Below are 18,778 nucleotides of genomic sequence, written 5' to 3'. Positions count from 1 at the left end.
TTCCGGGTCCTATATGACTTATCGGTGGTTACACTTTGGCGGCAGCGGGAGGAGGAGGTGAAGGTGGGAGAGAAATGTAATTTCTGTTGCATCTGGCCCTTAGCCCTCTGACCAGCCCAGTCATACAACAGCTCGTCACAGGAAGCCTACATGAACTTGAAGAAGCAGAAGCTGTCTGACTTTGAAGTTGTCAGTGTCAGTCTCAGCAGCATGGCCGGGGGCTCGGTGTTTTGAGTGTAAAGTACTTGTTCAAAGTGCTGGTCATCGGGGAATTAGGCGTCAGGAAAACCAGCATCATCAACCGCTACGTGCACCAGCTTTTCTCGCAGCACTACAGGGCGACGATCAGGGTCGACTTTGCACTTAAAGTTATCAACTGGGACAACAAAACTCTGGGTTTAAGGTTACAACTGTGGGATATCGCAGGTAAAGCACACGCGCATTCACTGTAATAGCGCGATATTTGGTGATACAACACTAATTCAGATGGCTTTATTATCAATGGATGTCAAGCTCAACGTGTGTGTGTGTGTGTGTGTGTGTGTGTGTGTGTGTGTGTGTGTGTGTGTGTGTGTGTGTGTGTGTGTGTGTGTGTGTGTGTGGCGCGCGCGCGACACGTACAAGGGGATGTATCTTTCACATATTGCTGCTGCTCAAGAGTTTAGAGAGATATTTCATGATGGAATTATAGCTTATATTTAATCATCAACAGAAATACATTATGTAAAATTCCCACGAGCTCAAAGAAGCAGGGTATGAATTTCCAGCAGTAAAGACCGGTTGATCATGTCTGCTCTTTGTTTTTCCACTGTATGATCATGGCAGAGCATAATTGTCAGTGGAATGTAGGTCACGTTGTTATTATCGACTGCCCGCTGCCCCCTCCATGCAACTCACCATGATATTCTTGTAATATTTTCTCTAGGGATTAAACATATTTAAACATGTTTACTAAGTGACTTAACTGGCCCTTATCTTTATTTCATGCTTTTGTTCATGTTGCAATGTCACTGTAATATTCTTCAAATGTCCCTGCCCCATGCTATCCCTTGTATTTATGAGAGGATTTGAGTAAACTTCAGTAAATTCTTCCTCAGACTTTCTAAACTTGGAACACACAGCAACGTGTGCATTCCAGCAGCTTGAATAGGCAAGCCGAGAGAGAGAAGTCAGAGCAGTGTAAAAAAAAGTTTCACTACACGCAGGCGGTTCTACTCAAACTCCGTGTTTGTTCATCTCCCTAGCACAAAATATATCACACTGCAAACAGAGGAGTCTGAGAATGGCATGCTGGGAAGGACAGGTGGACAGGAAGTGAGAGGCAGACAAACCAGCAAAACAATGACTACATTTTCATGTTGACCAAGCTGACAGAGTTCTCTACAGTTCACTCAGCAGGAGGGAGGTGGTGTCTGTGATTCCCATTAGCCTTTATCTTTTTCGTGTTGGATCAGGAGTATCTTCATGGGCAAAATAAATCTCACATTAAGGGTTGTGAAATTGCTTGGTCACATTCTGTATACTGTAACACATAAGGCAAATTTACAGTGTATAGTTTTGTGTGTGTGTGTGTGTGTGTGTGTGTGTGTTGTCAGTTCCAGACTAAACAATGATCTCTCTGATCTGATGTGCAGAGGTACAATAGGAGTTGTTAATCTATCTCTGAGAAGGTGGCATTCGAATAGAGGAGTGTGGCTTAAGGTTGGTCTGTGTGTAAATCATTTTTATTTCATTTTTAATAATCCGCAGAGGTTGACCTCAAGTAATTGATTAATTGTTAGGTCTATTAAATGTAAGAAAATAGTAAAAAATGGTCATCACAACATCTCAAAAATGAAGTTAACTTCAAAGTATTCAGTTTATCACAAGAGACCAAGGAAACAAGCAAATATTCACATTTGAGAACCTAAAACTAAAGAAAACTTGGCAGATTTACTAAAAAAATAATTGATTATCAAAATGTTCTATCAAACTAATAGTTTCAGCTGGTCACTCTAAAACTCTTGCTCTCATTTTGTTTCCAGCCTACAGCTGGAAACAAAATGTTCAAAATGTTCAAGACAGTTTAAAGTCACCATGTGCAAGTGATTTAGCACCACATGCAGCACAGAGAATAGGGATTGTTTTCTAGTACATGCTGTTCAGATAGTCTAGGCCTAAAGTGGTAGTTATAGCATTCTCTTCTGGCCTTGCCATAAAATGTTTTATTGCCCGAGTAGTCTGTGAGATTTTGATTATATGTTAAAGAGTCAGCTGCTATAGGTCATATCCATTGTGTACATACAGTATGTAAGGTCTGATTAAAGGTTATGATTACATATTTTCAAGTCTGTCTTAAAACAAAACTGCCCATACTGTATATACATGTGGGTACTGTGTTTAGACAGACTTGAAAATGTGACCTATCCTTTTAAATCATGTTTTTATACAGTTGAAAGAGAAAATGATTAACCCTGCCTCTAGATATGTTCTATTCATACTTTTGAGTGCCGCCATGGTTGTGCAGGTTTATCCTCTCCCTCAATCAAACAAACATCACATGCTGAGACAGATCAGGACAGATGGTCAGAACAAGACTGCTGTTTTTATATGTATTCCATTGCTTACAGCAGTGACAGAAAGTGTGTGTGTGTGTGTGTGTGTGTGTGTGTGTGTGTGTGTGTGTGTGTGTGTGTGTGTGTGTGTGTGTGTGTGTGTGTGTGTGTGTGTGTGTGTGTGTGTGTGTGTGTGTGTGTGTGTGTGTGTGTGTGTGTGTGTGTGATTGGCAGTGTGGAGTTCATTCCCCCGCTGTTACTTGGGCCCTGGCAGCACAAGCTCGGTGTGCAGGGGCATCTGTGACTGAGTGCCAGGGAAGGCCGTCTGCCTGTCACAGCCAGACAGCACTTGGTCACAGAATCTGTTAGGCTAAATAAAACACTGACTGACACACACACACACATATTTAGACAGACTGATATCATCCATTGAGACAAAGGGAACACGCTTACACATATGGATAAACAGAACATGCACACAAACTGCGACCAGAAAGAAAGTTTGAGGTACACAGATACTAAAACCTCATTATTCACACCTACAACAAGGCTCTGAGGGTAAAATAAGTAATGAAACGTGGGTGTGAAAGAGCAAAAGCTGGAGGTATATTTGCCAAGTCATTAAGACCAGCCATTAACCATTTTATCGTGCAGAAAAGGAAAAGGAATTATGTTATTGGCAACACTGAGAGCAACTTCAGAGTTGGCGTTGTCTTTACCAACCTTAATGATTATAGTCTGGGAGGAATGATAGTAATCAGAGGCTTATACGAGATGGGGGCACTATGGAAGTCAGCGTGAACCTTTCAGCTCTCCCACACTATTTACCCAGAATTGCTACTCTCTCCTGGATTTGTCTTAGCCATTGGACAGGAAGATTACCACCATAGCATACTGTAAAAAAGCCTGCACCTTGTAGGACCAAACATTCTTGTAGGAGCAGGAGGTCGCATTAACAGGATACATGAAGTGGTTTCAATTTTACATTGACCCTTGACACTTGCATTAAAAAAACTCCTCTCTTTCTCACTTTCGAACACTGCCATTTCCACCAGTGTTCAAAACTTTCAACTATTTCAGAATTTTGTCCAACAAGAGCTTTTTGTGGGAAATACTGAATACATTTATCTTTTCGGCTTCTGAAAATGCTGTCCACACTAAGGCCATAACCTATAACAAGAGGGTCACAAACCTAAAAGATAAGGGAAAGAGCAGACAGTAATTGATTAGTAATGGATTTCATTATCAGCTAATTAAATTTAATTATAAATTGTGTATATGAAGTACTGAATGTGACGCAAGACCTTTCCGAAGCACACAGTGTGACCGCGGCACCACAGTTGAAGGAGCAATGAATGTAACAAGGACAAGGTGCCTTGTGCTTGACACCAACGATGTGCATTAAGAAGCTCCTCATTTTATCTCTTCTTTTTAATTTTTTCCCGCGTTTAAAGTAAGTCTTTGCAATAGATTTTCTTGGTCGCTCCACTTTACTCTGACAATATCGCGGTTGTAAGTTGATCATTTACATCGGCTCTGTCGTTATCTGCTAATATATATGTCTTTTTTGCATTGTTGCTTGTTAGTAGTAGTCTTGGTTTATGTGTGCACGTTTTTGGACCAAAAATGTTTTCCTTTCCTGTTCTTGATTGTTACACAGATTCTCCAAAAGACTGTCGGTAGATGAATAGTTTAAATGGGTCACATGTTCTTCTTCTAAAACAAATATTAGTATTTTGAGCTAAATCCCTGCAATCTTGTGCCAAGGCTTTATGTTGATCAGCCCCCACCAACCCTTGAGTGGAAGGTGAAGGGAAACAAGTCACACCACTTAAAGGTTGCTGATTTTCCCTCAATTCGGACTCTGTTCAGTGCTAAAACCCGTAATAAGCTGTAAGTATCTTCTCACATGCTGCTCTATGGAATTTGAACGTGCCAGTCATGTGTTGTTCACAGTCTCTCCTTTTAAAGCTTGTGCTGAAGACTACCTTAATGACTGGACTCTGTGTTGTCTTTGTTATTTTAGTTGTTGGGAGGGCGTAGGAAAAGTTTCACAGCCAGTTGCCTCCTAACAACAGACGGAGACTGCTGCTATTGCTACTGCCATGTCTGGCTTGGACAGTTTCTATGGTAACCCACCCACAGGATAGCAATATGTACGACCGTAGAGGAAACTGGGGTTGATAGGGCTGTGGATAATGATGAGACTTTTATTTCTGTTTCTCCCACACAAACAGCCATGATACAGTGGCTGTAACTAAACTGTATCTTTTTAATCAAGTAGTTCTGTAACTGCAGATTTCAGAAGATTTCAGGTGTTCATATCTAGAATCACCTAACCGTACTTTAGGTCATGCAGCAGTGTTCATCGGTGTGGTAGACTGAACTGAAATGTCCTCAGTTAAAGCCTTTGGAATTCCACAGTAGTTCACGGTTTCTCTTTACAGACCGATTCAGACGCATTTCTTTTTAGTTTGTAGGCATTTGAGACAGCAGCAAAATGTCTTTGTTCTCTTCTGCAGTCTCATGCTCCTCTGTGGCATTCAGTGAGTAAATATATAAAAAAGAAATATCTTATTGTTCAGTTCATTCCATTCCTGTGTTTTCTGCTCATTGGGTTAGCAGCATATGATATATATGCATATATGTCATTAATGCTTTTAGTATGATTTTATTTGTCCTTTATTTAAATGTAGATTGCTTCATTGAATCCCCATTTTTGGCTTGCTGGTTCCAGCTTCTTAAATGTGAGGATTTGATGCTTTTCTTTGTCATACATGATAGTAAAATGAAAATTCTTGGGGTTCTGGGGTCTCATTTATAAAACTGTGCGTAGGATCCTTACTATAAGTGTACGTGCGCCCAAAAGCCCAAATTGGCGTACGCCGAAAAAAAGTCAGATTTATAAAACCGTGCGTACGCACATGTAAGCAATGTTCTCTTTATAAATCACAGATTGACTACAAGTGTGCGTACGTGGATCAGCCTCTTATCCCGCCCTGTACACGCCCATTTTTAACCATAAATAGTCAATGTAAAGCACCTCGTGAATGCTGATCAGTATGTTAATGACCCTGGCAGTTGTTCTTCGCTATGCCGAATCATGACGACTGGCGGAGAAAACAAACAAACAAAGAAAAACTCTCAGAGCGGCTTCGGGAATTGCTGCCAATTGAATTATAATTTCGGCCTGTTGTGCGCGCCGTATGGAAACCGGATCTATAGACTACCTTTATTCATAAAATCTTCCAAATCAGCAGGCATTACGGTACTCGGGGACAGCTTCGATATACCAGACGTATAAGATTTAACAGAACTACATATTATATCCAAACAAGCCTTAGTGATGAAGTTGAAGATTATATATAATATTTATTTAAAAAAACACTTAGCTGTCAGCCATTTCCCTCTGGAAACAGCCGGTTTCACCCAGAGTGGCGAGGACCTGTATTTGGACCGGGATGGCAAGGTTCCGGCGCGTTGCCCTCTCTACTGGACCCAATTCAGTACATAGAGCCAAGAGCGCAGCTATATTACTATTACAGCTACATTAGGGAATTTAAATCGGCATATGAGCCAGTCATCGTCATGGTTCCTGAAGTCTCTTTTTCTCCTGATTCTTCCTTTGCTGTCCTGTCCATCATTATGCAGCATTACGCACGGGTTCACCGCAGTATTTATGTTTAGTCTACAACAATTTGTGATTGTTAACACCTTGCTAAAATCACAGCAACAACTGGTATCCCCCACCCCGAGATACAATTTGAAATCGAAATGTAATAGGCAAACACACTTTTCTTCATGCAGGGTTTGTTATAAACAGTATTACATTTTAGACCGATAACAAGCGTAACGATTGCGCGAGAGCTTAACGGCTGCATTTCCATTTGATGATATATGCACAGTTTTAAAGACAGATATTTACTTATTTACACTGTGTTGTGCAGTTATCTAATGCTAGGGTATTTGATGCTATCCTGTATTCCATGCAGTCGGGCCTTCTCCTACTCCTGCGCTCCGTAGCGGACAATGTGACGTCGAGACAGCGCCGATTAAATATTAAGAATGAGTTTTTATTAAAGATTTGAGTTTGAGGTGGTTATGGAACAATTATCACTCAGTACAAGCGCAAATAACACTGCTGGATTTAATCTTCATATGGTGTGAAGAAATGTGCGTGAGGCATTATTTTTTAATACTTAAACATATTAAGAGTAGCCTAACCCTTATTCCCACATGTACTTTCTGCAGTCGGACTTCAGTTCACCACCTCACCATCTGCGTCGCCAATTCCTATTTTGTCTCCAAAATGTGCGTACGCATGGGTCAGAGTTTGCGTGGAGGACCGCACATTCTCCCATCAAGTTTGTTTTTTATAAATCACAACCTTTGCGTGGGAAGTGGCATACGCACGTTTTCAGCCCCGTTTTGTGCGTACGCCACGTTTATAAATGAGACCCCAGGACTGTTGGCCAAAAAACAAGACATTTGAAGATGCCACCTACAGGCTGTGGGAAATTATACACAACATTGCACTAGGTGACCTGTTCATTAGATTTCGATGAATATAGGCACTGTAGTTTATTTTCAGTAAATTCCACATTTACTGCGCTGCTGTTATCTGTTTAATAATCACTAGTGGTCCAAATCCACTGCTGAAAATAGTCCCCAACACATGTAGTTTTTACTTCTATTTGAGTATTGATTGCTAAAAACTGCATTGCCCAGATGTTTTAGGAAATGATTGTGAAATGATGATGTCAACAACAAGATGCACGTGGAGATCATCAGAGTGTAGTGTAGAATGTGCTCATTGTGTTGTTCGTCAGCAAAAGGACTGGGTTTAGTAAATGTAGCTGAATGTTTATTAGGACTTACTTAAGACACTCTAAAGGTCAGGCATCATAGGATTTGCTGTCTTTTAATGTTACTGACATCTGCGCAGAACCACCTTATCAATACCCCAAATAATTCATTACACAATGCAACAGTCAGGTGTGTATGTGCATGTGTGCAACTTCAATGTCATCGGTATTGTTGATTGATATAATCACCCCACACAAGTCTTTTCCACCCAGCTGGTTCTCTCCCAGGAGGAGTGAGGTTAACACCCCCAGACTGGCTGTGCTTGCACATCGACCTAGCAATAAGGACTAACCGTGTCATAAAGGTGAAGTGAAGTGTGTGATGTAGACAATGACACGCTGTCATGGCCTCTTCAGTGTTTATGGAACAGTTTGTTCTCAGTTCCAGGACATAAAATAGTCATTTTTAGTATGTTATGAAAGTCCGTACATAATAATGGGTCTGCTCACCTGTCCTTGTTGCTCTGACACAATTTCATTGAGCTGAATAAAACATGGTATACTGTATTCTTGGCCTCTGTGGCCAATACATGTTGGACTCAGTCAGACCTTGCAATAGAATAACAAGAAGACACGTGCCTTGAAAAATGATTAAGTCATAATTTCTTTCTGTACTCTGCCTCTGCTTCCGATCGGCTGGATGTATGAGCTCTACAAGGCCTGGAAATGAAAGCCGTATTTCAGTCTATTGGCTCTTTATCCCACTGTGTCGTGTCTCTGGTGAATTCACCTGGGGTTATATCAGCTAAAATTAGACTCTCAATTATGAGCAATTACCGCCAGGGCTGTGGGCCCCACAGTGTATTCACTCTCTCGCTCACACCCGCACTGCGCCACGCCACTCCAGTACCTTGCGTGGTTGGGTAAGTACCTACAGTAAAGTGAAAGTATGCTGGGAGAAGCTGTGCTCACAGTTCCTCAATCCTGTTCTTGGTTTATTTTCTATTTTGTACCTCAGCTCTAGTGGAGGTTAACTGTCTAACACACTGTACAATTACACTTGCCCTGCAAGCTTTGCAGAGATTAATCTAAGTTATGTGAGCAGGTGCATTACAGTTATATGTGATCCAGTGCAAAGAAGTGAGTAAAAATCTAAACACAATCTGAATCTGTCATAAATTTAGACAACTTAATCTGAGTTATAAATGTTTTTCAATGCTGTTATGTGTGTGTTCACATCAGAAATCTAAAAGGGACCTATATTTTTAGTTATACTTACTTACTTACTTACTATAGGTTTAGGATGGGGAGTGGTATTGGCACACAAAAGCTCAAAAACAGGAACCATATGTGGAAGCTTACGCAAGATCACGTGTAAGAGAGTAAAACCAGTATAATCCTCCATCTTACTTTTAATGTAAGACTGCTTTTGTTTTATGTGGATAAAGAGTTATATCTCTGAATTGTCTGAAATGTATAGATGTTATTGAAACCATGAGCTCCCGGTATATAACGATGAAATCTTTCAGAGATTCTGCCTAAAAATGTTTTTTATTTTGCATTTGCAACCCATACTGTCTAAGACACAGATTATGATCACAGCTTTAGCCTGTTCATGCTTGTAGTCAGTTTCTCTAGCTGCAGGCAACGTCAACACACCTAACTGTCAACTGTCATTACTGGCATCCAGTAAAAGAGTGATCATCAGCCCAGTCAAAATGCCTGTTTTTTAGTTACCAACTAATCTGTTCTGGTTGCAGTTTGAAGAACAAATTCATCTGTGTATCCTGGTGGTTACAGGATAAGTCTTGTGATACTCTGTATTTTTTATTATCAACAAATCACATGAAACCACCAAAACCAAGTATTGTCTGTATAGCCAAAGTCTGATATAAGTATCTTTCCTGTGCCATACACCAACACAGTGTGACATTTTTCTTCATAACAATGATCTTGGGCACTCTACATTTATTTTAAGTCAATCCCACAAACTCTGTCCTGCTGCTGTAAATACTCACTAGCACAACAATTCTGTAAATACTCGTTAGTGCACCAAATGTGTATCCATTCACAGCTGAAAAAAGGTCCCATTAAATCCACTTTACATGAATACACACTTCCACTTTACTCCTATTTGAGTAATGTTTGCCAAAAACTACAGTAATTAAAAAAGGTAATTATTTAGTTTCGTGAAATTAAAAGTTTATACATATTTGTGGTCTGTCTTTAAGAAGGACCAGAAGAAGGAACAAGTCAGCTTGTGGGCTGACTGAGAGCAACACAGGCAGGGGAAGCCTTAAAGTATCAAGAGAGGATTGTTGGTTTTGGTCTTTTATGGAATTTGTTGACAATAGGAAAACATATAGAATATCGCCTCGTTTAAATTTAGGATGTGTTTTTGCTCCGAGGAACACTACAAGACAAAAATAGTCAGAGTGGTAAAAGTTGGAGGCAGTCACTGTTGCTATTTACAATGCCCAGCAAAAAAAGCATAAGGGCTGAACAAATACAAAGGAAGGTTTAATGATAGAAAGATGAAATGGAGAATGGACCAGCTGCTTGTCATGTTTACCGACGTAAATAAAGCTTTCTAAGGCAAAAATCAAGGGATCTTTTGATCAGATGTGTTTGAAAGTGTGACGTCAGCCAAGTGTTACCAGAGATACCTTTCGCCAGTTGAACTGCTGATCACAGACTCATGAACAACACCCCCAATGAGGCACTGCAAGCCTCAGTGAACACTCAAAGGTGAAGCGATGCGGGCAGACTGGAAGGTATGTTAGAGCGCTGTTCCTGGAATCTTTTTCTCACCACATTATTGTCTGTTTCCCCTTTAAAGGTTTCATTTTAAATGTTCTAATTAAAGTATGGAAATTCCAATGGAAATTTATATTAGTTATGACTATAGTAATTAAACCATACAACTATCTGTAGTCAGTTTCCATGATGCAGTGGCATCTAAAAAAAAAAATCATTAATCTTTAAGCAGTTGGTGTGATGTGAATACAATCAGTAGATTTAAGAGAAGTATAAAACAGTCCAGTTGTGTTTTAAGAGACCTTCTCAGATTGACAGTGACACCAAATATCCTGCTGGTAATTCCCCTTGCTTTGCCTTTGTAAAATATGATCTTAGATTTTCTCAGAGAATAACTTCAGAGAAAGGACTTGTTATTATGACAGATTACTTGTGCCATTCTCTGTGCGGATTAGGTAAATTAGGAAAAGTAGGTTGAATAAGAAACATCTTTATCCGCATCATTTTTGGCTATATTTAGAGGAGGGAGATTGTTGAGCTCTCATGGACTTGTGACAAAATTGAGAAAGACATGAGAATGAAATACATTTCGCCAACTACCAAGATCAGAGCCAGACATTTGGTTTCATCCTTAAAATACTGTTTTGATATTTTGGTTTGGATGTTCTGCTTTTGAGGGAATTATCACCACATGCTTTAAATCTTTCACAATCCCCACACCCTGTTACTCATCTAGCTTTTAGCTGCTTTGTAAAAATGCAATTCAAATAAATTCTCTTCCTATCCCCCCAGGTCAGGAACGATTTGGGAACATGACGCGGGTGTACTACAAAGAGGCTGTGGGGGCATTCGTGGTGTTCGATGTGACAAGGGGCTCCACATTTGAGGCGGTGTCTAAGTGGAAGCATGACCTGGACAGCAAGGTGAAGCTGGCTAATGGCAACCCCATCCCCTCAGTGCTGCTCGCCAATAAATGTGACCAGAAGAAAGAGAGCTCCAACAACACAGCCCTAATGGACAATTTCTGCAAAGAGACTGGCTTTCTGGGCTGGTTTGAAACCTCCGCTAAGGTGAGAGATCAATACATTAGAAGTAGAAGCTATTAGTTGCACATATGCGTAAAATAGAGCCATGCTCTTTTACATACATTACTATTTATATCTGTTAACAGGCTTTTTTCCATACACACTCTCTCTGATGTTTTTTTATGTTGTACTCATGGTTACTCTACACTTCAGCAGCATACAACTACCAAAGTTAGGGCTCATATATAATGCTAGCTGAAAGATGTTGCATACTGGGGATACAGTGCCTTGCGAAAGTATTCGGCCCCCTTGAACATTTCGACCTTTTGCCACATTTCAGGCCTCAAACATAAAGATATAAAACTGTAATTTTTTGTGAAGAATCAACAACAAGTGGGTCCCAATTATGAAGTGGAACGAAATTCATTGGCTATTTCAAACTTTTTAACAAATAAAAACTGAAAAAGTGGGGCGCAAAATTATTCAGCCCCTCTTTCTGTGCAGCAAACTCTCTCCAGAAGTTCAGTGAGGATCTCTGAATGATCCAATGTTGACCTAAATGACTAATGATGATAAATAGAATCCAGCTGTGTGTAATCAGGTCTCCGACCTCTGTGATAGTCTCAGAGGTCTGTGTAAAGCGCAGAGAGCATCATAAAGCACAAGGAACACACCAGGCAGGTCCGAGATACTGTTGTGGAGAAGTTTAAAGCCGGATTTGGATACAAAAAGATTTCCCAAGCTTTAAACATCCCAAGGAGCACTGTGCAAGCGATAATATTGAAATGGAAGGAGTATCAGACCACTACAAATCTACGGGCACCCCGGCCCGTCCCTCTAAACTTTCAGCTCATACAATGAGAAGATTGATCAGAGATGCAGCCAAGAGGCCCATGATCAGTCTGGATGAACTGCAGAGATCTACAGCTGAGGTGGGAGACTCTGTCCATAGGACAACAATCAGTCGTATACTGCACAAATCTGGCCTTTATGGAAGAGTGGCAAGAAGAAAGCCATTTCTTAAAGATATCCATAAAAAGTGTCGTTTAAAGTTTGCCAAAAGCCACCTGGGAGACACACCAAACATGTGGAAGAAGGTGCTGTGGTCAGATGAAACCAAAATCGAACTTTTTGGCAACAATGCAAAACGTTATGTTTGGCGTAAAGCAACACAGCTCATCACCCTGAACACACCATCCCCACTGTCAAACATGGTGGTGGCAGCATCATGGTTTGGGCCTGCTTTTCTTCAGCAGGGACAGGGAAGATGGTTAAAATTGATGGGAAGATGGATGGAGCCAAATACAGGACCATTCTGGAAGAAAACCTGATGGAGTCTGCAAAAGACCTGAGACTGGGACGGGATTTGTCTTCCAACAAGACAATGATCCAAAACATAAAGCAAAATCTACAATGGAATGGTTCACAAATAAACATATCCAGGTGTTAGAATGGCCAAGTCAAAGTCCAGACCTGAATCCAATCGGAATCTGTGGAAAGAACTGAAAACTGCTGTTCACAAACGCTCTCCATCCAACCTCACTGAGCTCGAGCTGTTTTGCAAGGAGGAATGGGCAAAAATGTCAGTCTGTCGATGTGCAAAACTGATAGAGACATACCCCAAGCGACTTACAGCTGTAATCGCAGCAAAAGGTGGCGCTACAAAGTATTAACTTAAGGGGCTGAATAATTTGTCGCCCAATATTTCAGTTTTTTATTTCTTTAAAAGGTTTGAAATATCCAATAAATTTCGCTCCACTTCATGATTGTGTCCCACTTGTTGTTGATTCTTCACAAAAAATTACAGTTTTATATCTTTATGTTTGAGGCCTGAAATGTGGCAAAAGCGAAGAAAAGTTCAAGGGGCGAATACTTTCGCAAGGCACTGTACATATTTCCTTTAAAGGTAAAGTGTCCAAACATGACTAGTAATGTCTTCAAATCTTATTTTTACGCATGAATGTGACTTGAGTTTACAGCAACTCAGATGTGATAAGAGTTTCGAAATGCTCACACAGGCAAGTCAAAATAAGAGGAGCCACTGGTATTGTGAAGACATTTTGCCATGGCTTCTTCACTTCTCATGACAGGAAAATGCGGCAACTAACCCCCTTCTGAATGGTGTAATCACACTGATTATGAGCGCGGTAGCAGTGAAATAGTTACAATTAGTAATTGTTTTTGTTAAACACTTGGGAACTCACTCAACAGTTATTCAGTAATTTAGGTATGACAGTTTGTAGATAATTGGTATAAAATTGAGACGGAAATCTTTAAAGCTTTGCCAAATGACTGAAGTTTTTTTATATTGTACAAATGAGACAGGTTGGATTTTTGACAGGAAATTTTTGACAACCATTTTTTTGTCTCTTTGTGAGTAGAATTTGGTAAAGTGAGATCATTTTGGCTGCCTCTCTCTTCAACAGAGGTTCAGTTAAGCAATAAGTTTGTAAATGTAAGGACTAAAATATATCTGTTTAGTCTGCAGTGATGGAAGAAGCATTCAGATTATTAACTGAAGTAAGAGTAGTAATATCTACACTATGAACACTCTCCCCTTTGCAAGTAAAAGTCCTGCATGCAACATTTTAGCTCAATGGTGTTTTGAGCCCCCAACATCTCCTTCCAGGCAGTGCTGCGACCATTGACTTCAAGGCACCTAACCCTAACCTTGACCCTAACCATTGCCTATCTCCTAGTGCCTTCCAGGCGCGCCTGGAAGGAGACATTAAATCACAGATAAACAACATTTTACCTAATAAAAGTACAAAAGTATTGGCAACAAAATGTACACGCAGTAAAAGTTGTATATTATTATATTATGAGATCATAATTTATTTAATGCAAAGCAGTACTTTGATATACTGTTGGGTAGTTTAATCTAAACTTAGCACAAAAAGTAAGGAAATTTGTGTTTGGTAGATTATTTCTCTGTGGTAACAATGCTTTTTGGCAATAAATCTTATACCGTTGGAAAGCCTGTTTAGTTCCCTTTCAAATAGTGCCCCATTTGTAAGAAACATGCAATTGTGAGATGAGCAGCAGCGCTGAGTATGCTTCGCCCATGAAAAATTTGCCAAATCTTCTCTGCCATTGCCAAATTTTGCTGTTGCTATTGACACTTGTTTTGAGCTTCTGGTACCCCAGGTGTTGCCAATCAGGTGCCTAATTGGCACCCTATTGGCAGCACCTGTGAACATGGGCCCTACTACTGTAAGCTACAGTCAGTAGGTACAGTCAGAGGATGCCACCCACAGCAGTGTGTGACCAGCATGAGGAGGAGGTGCCAGGCTGTTGTGGCTGTGTATGGTTCTTCCACACGCTATTGTGGCTCCTGTTTGTGAAATTAATAAATTGTTAAATTGCCAATATGTCTTGTTTCTTCAACCTTCAATCATCCAATTCACCAAACACCAAACGAGTAAATGGCAGAATAAGCTGTTTGGCATTGGCAGAGAAGATTTGGCAAATCTTTCATGGGCGCAACCCACATACTCAGCGCTGCAGCTGAGCAGCGCTAAGTTTATAAAAATGTATCACATTTTCTGAACTGATCGTATGTTTTATATCCTACGATCAGTTCACTCTCTCACTCGCTCTACACACACTTTATTTATGCTTCTGTGTTAAATCAACACTGTGGGTACGTACATTGGTACGTGGAGATACAGACCCTATGCCGTAGCCTGACGTGCACCTCTCAAAAAATGTAACCAAGTACCAAAAAATTCCACAGCAGCACTTGAGTAAAGTTTCTGATTTACTTTCCGCAGCTGTTAGTCTGTGTTGTGAGGCTTGTTTTTTGTAATAAAGTGCAAACTATCAATGCTATAATATGAGATTATTCAGCAGGTAACAGAGTGAGAGCATGAGGCAGACACAAACAAAAGGCTGCCAGCAGTCTGCATGTGCCACCTCATGTTCAGTGATAAATCACTTCCTTTGAAAGATGCAGTTGTGTCTGATGAGCCCTCGAATCACAGCAAGTTAAATGTTTCCCTTAACTTCTGTTCCTGTCACAGTTGTGCCACTTTCTAACTCAGCCTTATCCTTCTAAGAAAAAGTCAATGACCCAAAAGACGTTTTCAAACACACACTTATGCATTTTAAACTGAAACCATCTTTTCTACTTTCATTTTAAGTAATGCTTTGATGAGTTTTTGCAGCCGGAGTAAACTTTGTTAACTCATTCCAAATAACGTAAGGCCCTGCAGCTATGTCACGTGCTGTGCCATGTGAAGTGTGTGGGTGTGACGTGTGTAAAGCCTTTTTGGCCATTTCCTCTGTGTTGCTGTTTTGTGTGCCTGTCACCCTAACAACCTGTGATTGGAATTCTGTCAATGAGTATCAAACTTTCTTTCAGTTTGAAGTGACAAAACACATTCCTTCACGTCATACAATATGCACAATAATTATGGTGGATTATAGATATGCATTATTTTCATCACAGTTTTAAGAAGTTTGTGGCTGAGGCAGGTCACTTTGCCAAATGTTTAGGGGCTGTCAACTTTCTCTCGTCCCACTTATTGAAAAATTGTAAATTTGAAGAGCTGTGATGTAGACAGTACTTGATAGTATTCACATGCACTTCCAATTAATTCACAGATTTGAACAGTACATGTTTTGCAAATAATATACCACATTGCTCCTTTCAAGATTTATAATTATTTTTTAACATAATAAGCTTTAATACTTTTGGATCTCAATTATTTTCTTATCCACAAGCATCTTTTAATAATATACCTCAGTTTGCCTTTACCCAAGATGCACATGCCTTTTTGTTACTATAGAGCCTTGAGAAAGAACATTAATATTGAATAACTCTTCAACCCACAGGATGGCAGCTTTTGGCCACAGTGTGAAGGACAAAAGCAAATGGTGGTTTTTACCTTGTCTGTGCTGGTCTCAGATCTCTGTCTCCCAGCTTTAACAGGCTGGCTCATAAAAAGGGGTTTAGTGGACTTCTAAAGCAAGTCTGAAAAGCTGCATAAACACCATCCTATTAAATTTATCTTGGCAAGGCAATAGAGTAGTGTCTTAATTGTCAATGTATTAATGTGCAATATCTTTTATTTAATAAGTGTCTTATCACCACTCTGACATACTGTTTTGATCTTATCCTAGGACAACATCAACGTGGACGAGGCAGCACGTTTCCTGGTAGAGAATATCTTGGCTAACGACAAAGGTTTGCCATATGAGGAGAGCAATGGAGACCGGATCAAACTGGACCAGGAGACTGTGGCTGCTGAGAGCAAGTCAGGTTGCTGTTGACAATTGATCCATTCGTATTAGCCATCCGCCTCCCTTTGGCAGGGTCCAACCCGAGGACCCAGCCTGTGGCTCTCAGCCCTCTCCTGCAGCCTCTCTGAGGAATATGAATTATTGAGTCTTCAAAGCTTCAGGATCTTCCCCTCTCTGCACTGATGCCCGTTTGTCCTGCACATCCAATTTTCTCATTGTAGTTTTCCCTAGGCCAGAATAGAAGCCAAATTTTATCTTGATGTTGTTGCAAATGTCACTGCTTCTCTCAGGCTGTTTCCTTTTTTGTCCCACACCTCCAAACCACGACATCTTTATTATTGTGTTTGTCTCACTCCATATTTCCTTGATTGTGTATTCAACCACCAACTATGAACCCCACCCAGCCCACCACACTTGAACCCTGCTGCTCCTCCTGTTGCCCTGACAGCCTCTGAAGCTCTGGACTATACAACGCCTAAAAAGGGGTGCCAACTAAGCAGAGATTTGTGAAACACAAGCTAGAAAACAACCTGTAGCTTTTTAATTTTTGTCACTTTGGTCTATTCTCTCTCAGTATCCTTGTCATTCAACATGTATATGTGAAACAAGACACTTTATTGTTAAAGTATTTCTTTAGTTAACATGGATGGACGTAAATGACAATAATTATTTTCAGCACACTCCTGTTTGTGTTTCAAGCTGTTCTTTAGACCAGTGGTTCCCAACCTTTTTTCTTGGCGCCCCCCCTACTCATGTCTAAGAAAAGCTGAGGCCCGCCCCCCGAAACCGAAGTTGAGGTAACTCTCAAGATAAAGCCTTACTTTCTTTTTTGATACAGAGGAGTTATCAGCACTGTTATGTTTCTCCGCCATGTTTCATTCATAAAATAGTGATGCCGTGGCGGCAGGAAAAACGAGGATACAACAAAATATTTAGTTTTCATACAGACTTTTGTATACATTATATATTCTAGTGTATTATCATAATTTGTTTAACGTGTAAATATTTTTTTTTTCCTCAACCTCAAACCAGATAAAGACTTACGCCCCCCTGTGATCTTTGCCGCCCCCCCTGGGGGTGCCCGGACCCCAGGTTGGGAACTACTGCTTTAGAATACTGTGTAAAAGTAAGCAAAGGCATCACAGTTAGGCATCACAGTTAAGCATTATCAAAATCTTATCATATCTCGTATCGCTGTCATGAATTGTTGTCTTTATGCCGTATTTTGTCTGACGTAAGGTGCCATTATACAGTTTTTGTTAAGGTAATTACAGGGGAACACTTTTGGTTATTCACTCGAACATTTATGGACGGACAGTATTTCACAAAAACTCTAATAACCGGACCATATGATGCACTGTTTTTCCACAAGTATAAAAATGTAGATCTGATTTACAGTATGTATTTTTTTTTTTATGTGTTGGGTCAAGTATTATGCAATTATGTGACAGAATCAGAAAGGGGAACTACACTCTCTTGTATGTATGAAAGTGTTCAGATGAAATATGAAGGATTTAAAAAAAACAACTTTGAGTTGAGATTACATTTTCTTGTTAAAATACTTCAAATCTGAAAGACCAAAATAGAATAAACATTTGAACAGATTTGTGTTGTCTATTAGTGACTAAACTGTCTCTTTAGTGTAATCTAATTTATTTAAATGTGTGAAACATTTTGTTTCCCTGTGTAGATGTTATGGTTCATTGTCCTAAACAAATGTTTCAGATTATAAAATGAATTGTTTATTACTGGAACAAATATGTCTGGGTTCAAGCCATCTGAGCTGGGATTATACTCAAATGAACACATTTCTTATTAGCATACTGCACAAGCAAAAATGCCTGGTGAAGGTGATTTCGGGTTCTTGGGACTTAGATCTAAAGTGCGAGCAGGCTGGTATTGCCATGCTGTATAGCATGTTTGCTGCAGCAAAACTACAGAGTGACAATAGACAAAATTCTGACTGCACTTGAAGAATGATCCAGTGGCAACATAAACTTATCATTGAAAGCAGGCCTGATTATGAAAAGCACAGAATAATGGCCAATGGTAAAGTCAATGTCTATAGTAAAACTCACAAAATTCTGACAGATTAACTTTTACAACCGTCTAGATTCTACATAACCTAGCACTACATATGTGCACAGCCACCACTGGTACAGTTATTTTTGATTTAGTTTTCAAAATATATGAGAAAACACTACCTATTATGTCTCTGGAAAAAACTAGTAGCACAAAGTACAATGGATGAAATTGTGTGAAAAGTATGACTTGGATGTGTGTGTGTGTGTGCAAAGGTGTAGGTTTGTTTTAACATTGGGGGGGACACATAAAAATGCGGTCTGGGGGTCTTCCCCCATACAATTTTGAGCATCAAACACTTAATTTCCTGCATTCTGGTGAATTCTAATGC

At 40.0% G+C, this 18,778-nt stretch overlaps 1 protein-coding gene across 1 annotated transcript; it reads left to right on the top strand.

The window, feature by feature from the left end:
* The first annotated feature begins 210 nt into the window (after positions 1-210).
* Positions 211-17,176, top strand: LOC120546714 (ras-related protein Rab-32-like). Its single transcript, XM_039781837.1, is given in 4 exon segments — positions 211-229; positions 232-426; positions 10,889-11,166; positions 16,246-17,176. Coding segments are annotated over 4 exon segments (642 nt in total). The 3' UTR covers positions 16,396-17,176.
* Positions 17,177-18,778: the final 1,602 nt, after the last annotated feature.

This window comes from Perca fluviatilis, chromosome 18 (assembly GCF_010015445.1).
Source record: "Perca fluviatilis chromosome 18, GENO_Pfluv_1.0, whole genome shotgun sequence".
In the NCBI taxonomy this organism is placed as follows: domain Eukaryota; kingdom Metazoa; phylum Chordata; class Actinopteri; order Perciformes; family Percidae; genus Perca; species Perca fluviatilis.
The sequence above is the reverse complement of the archived record's forward strand: the minus strand, read 5'-3'. Positions and strand labels throughout refer to the sequence as shown.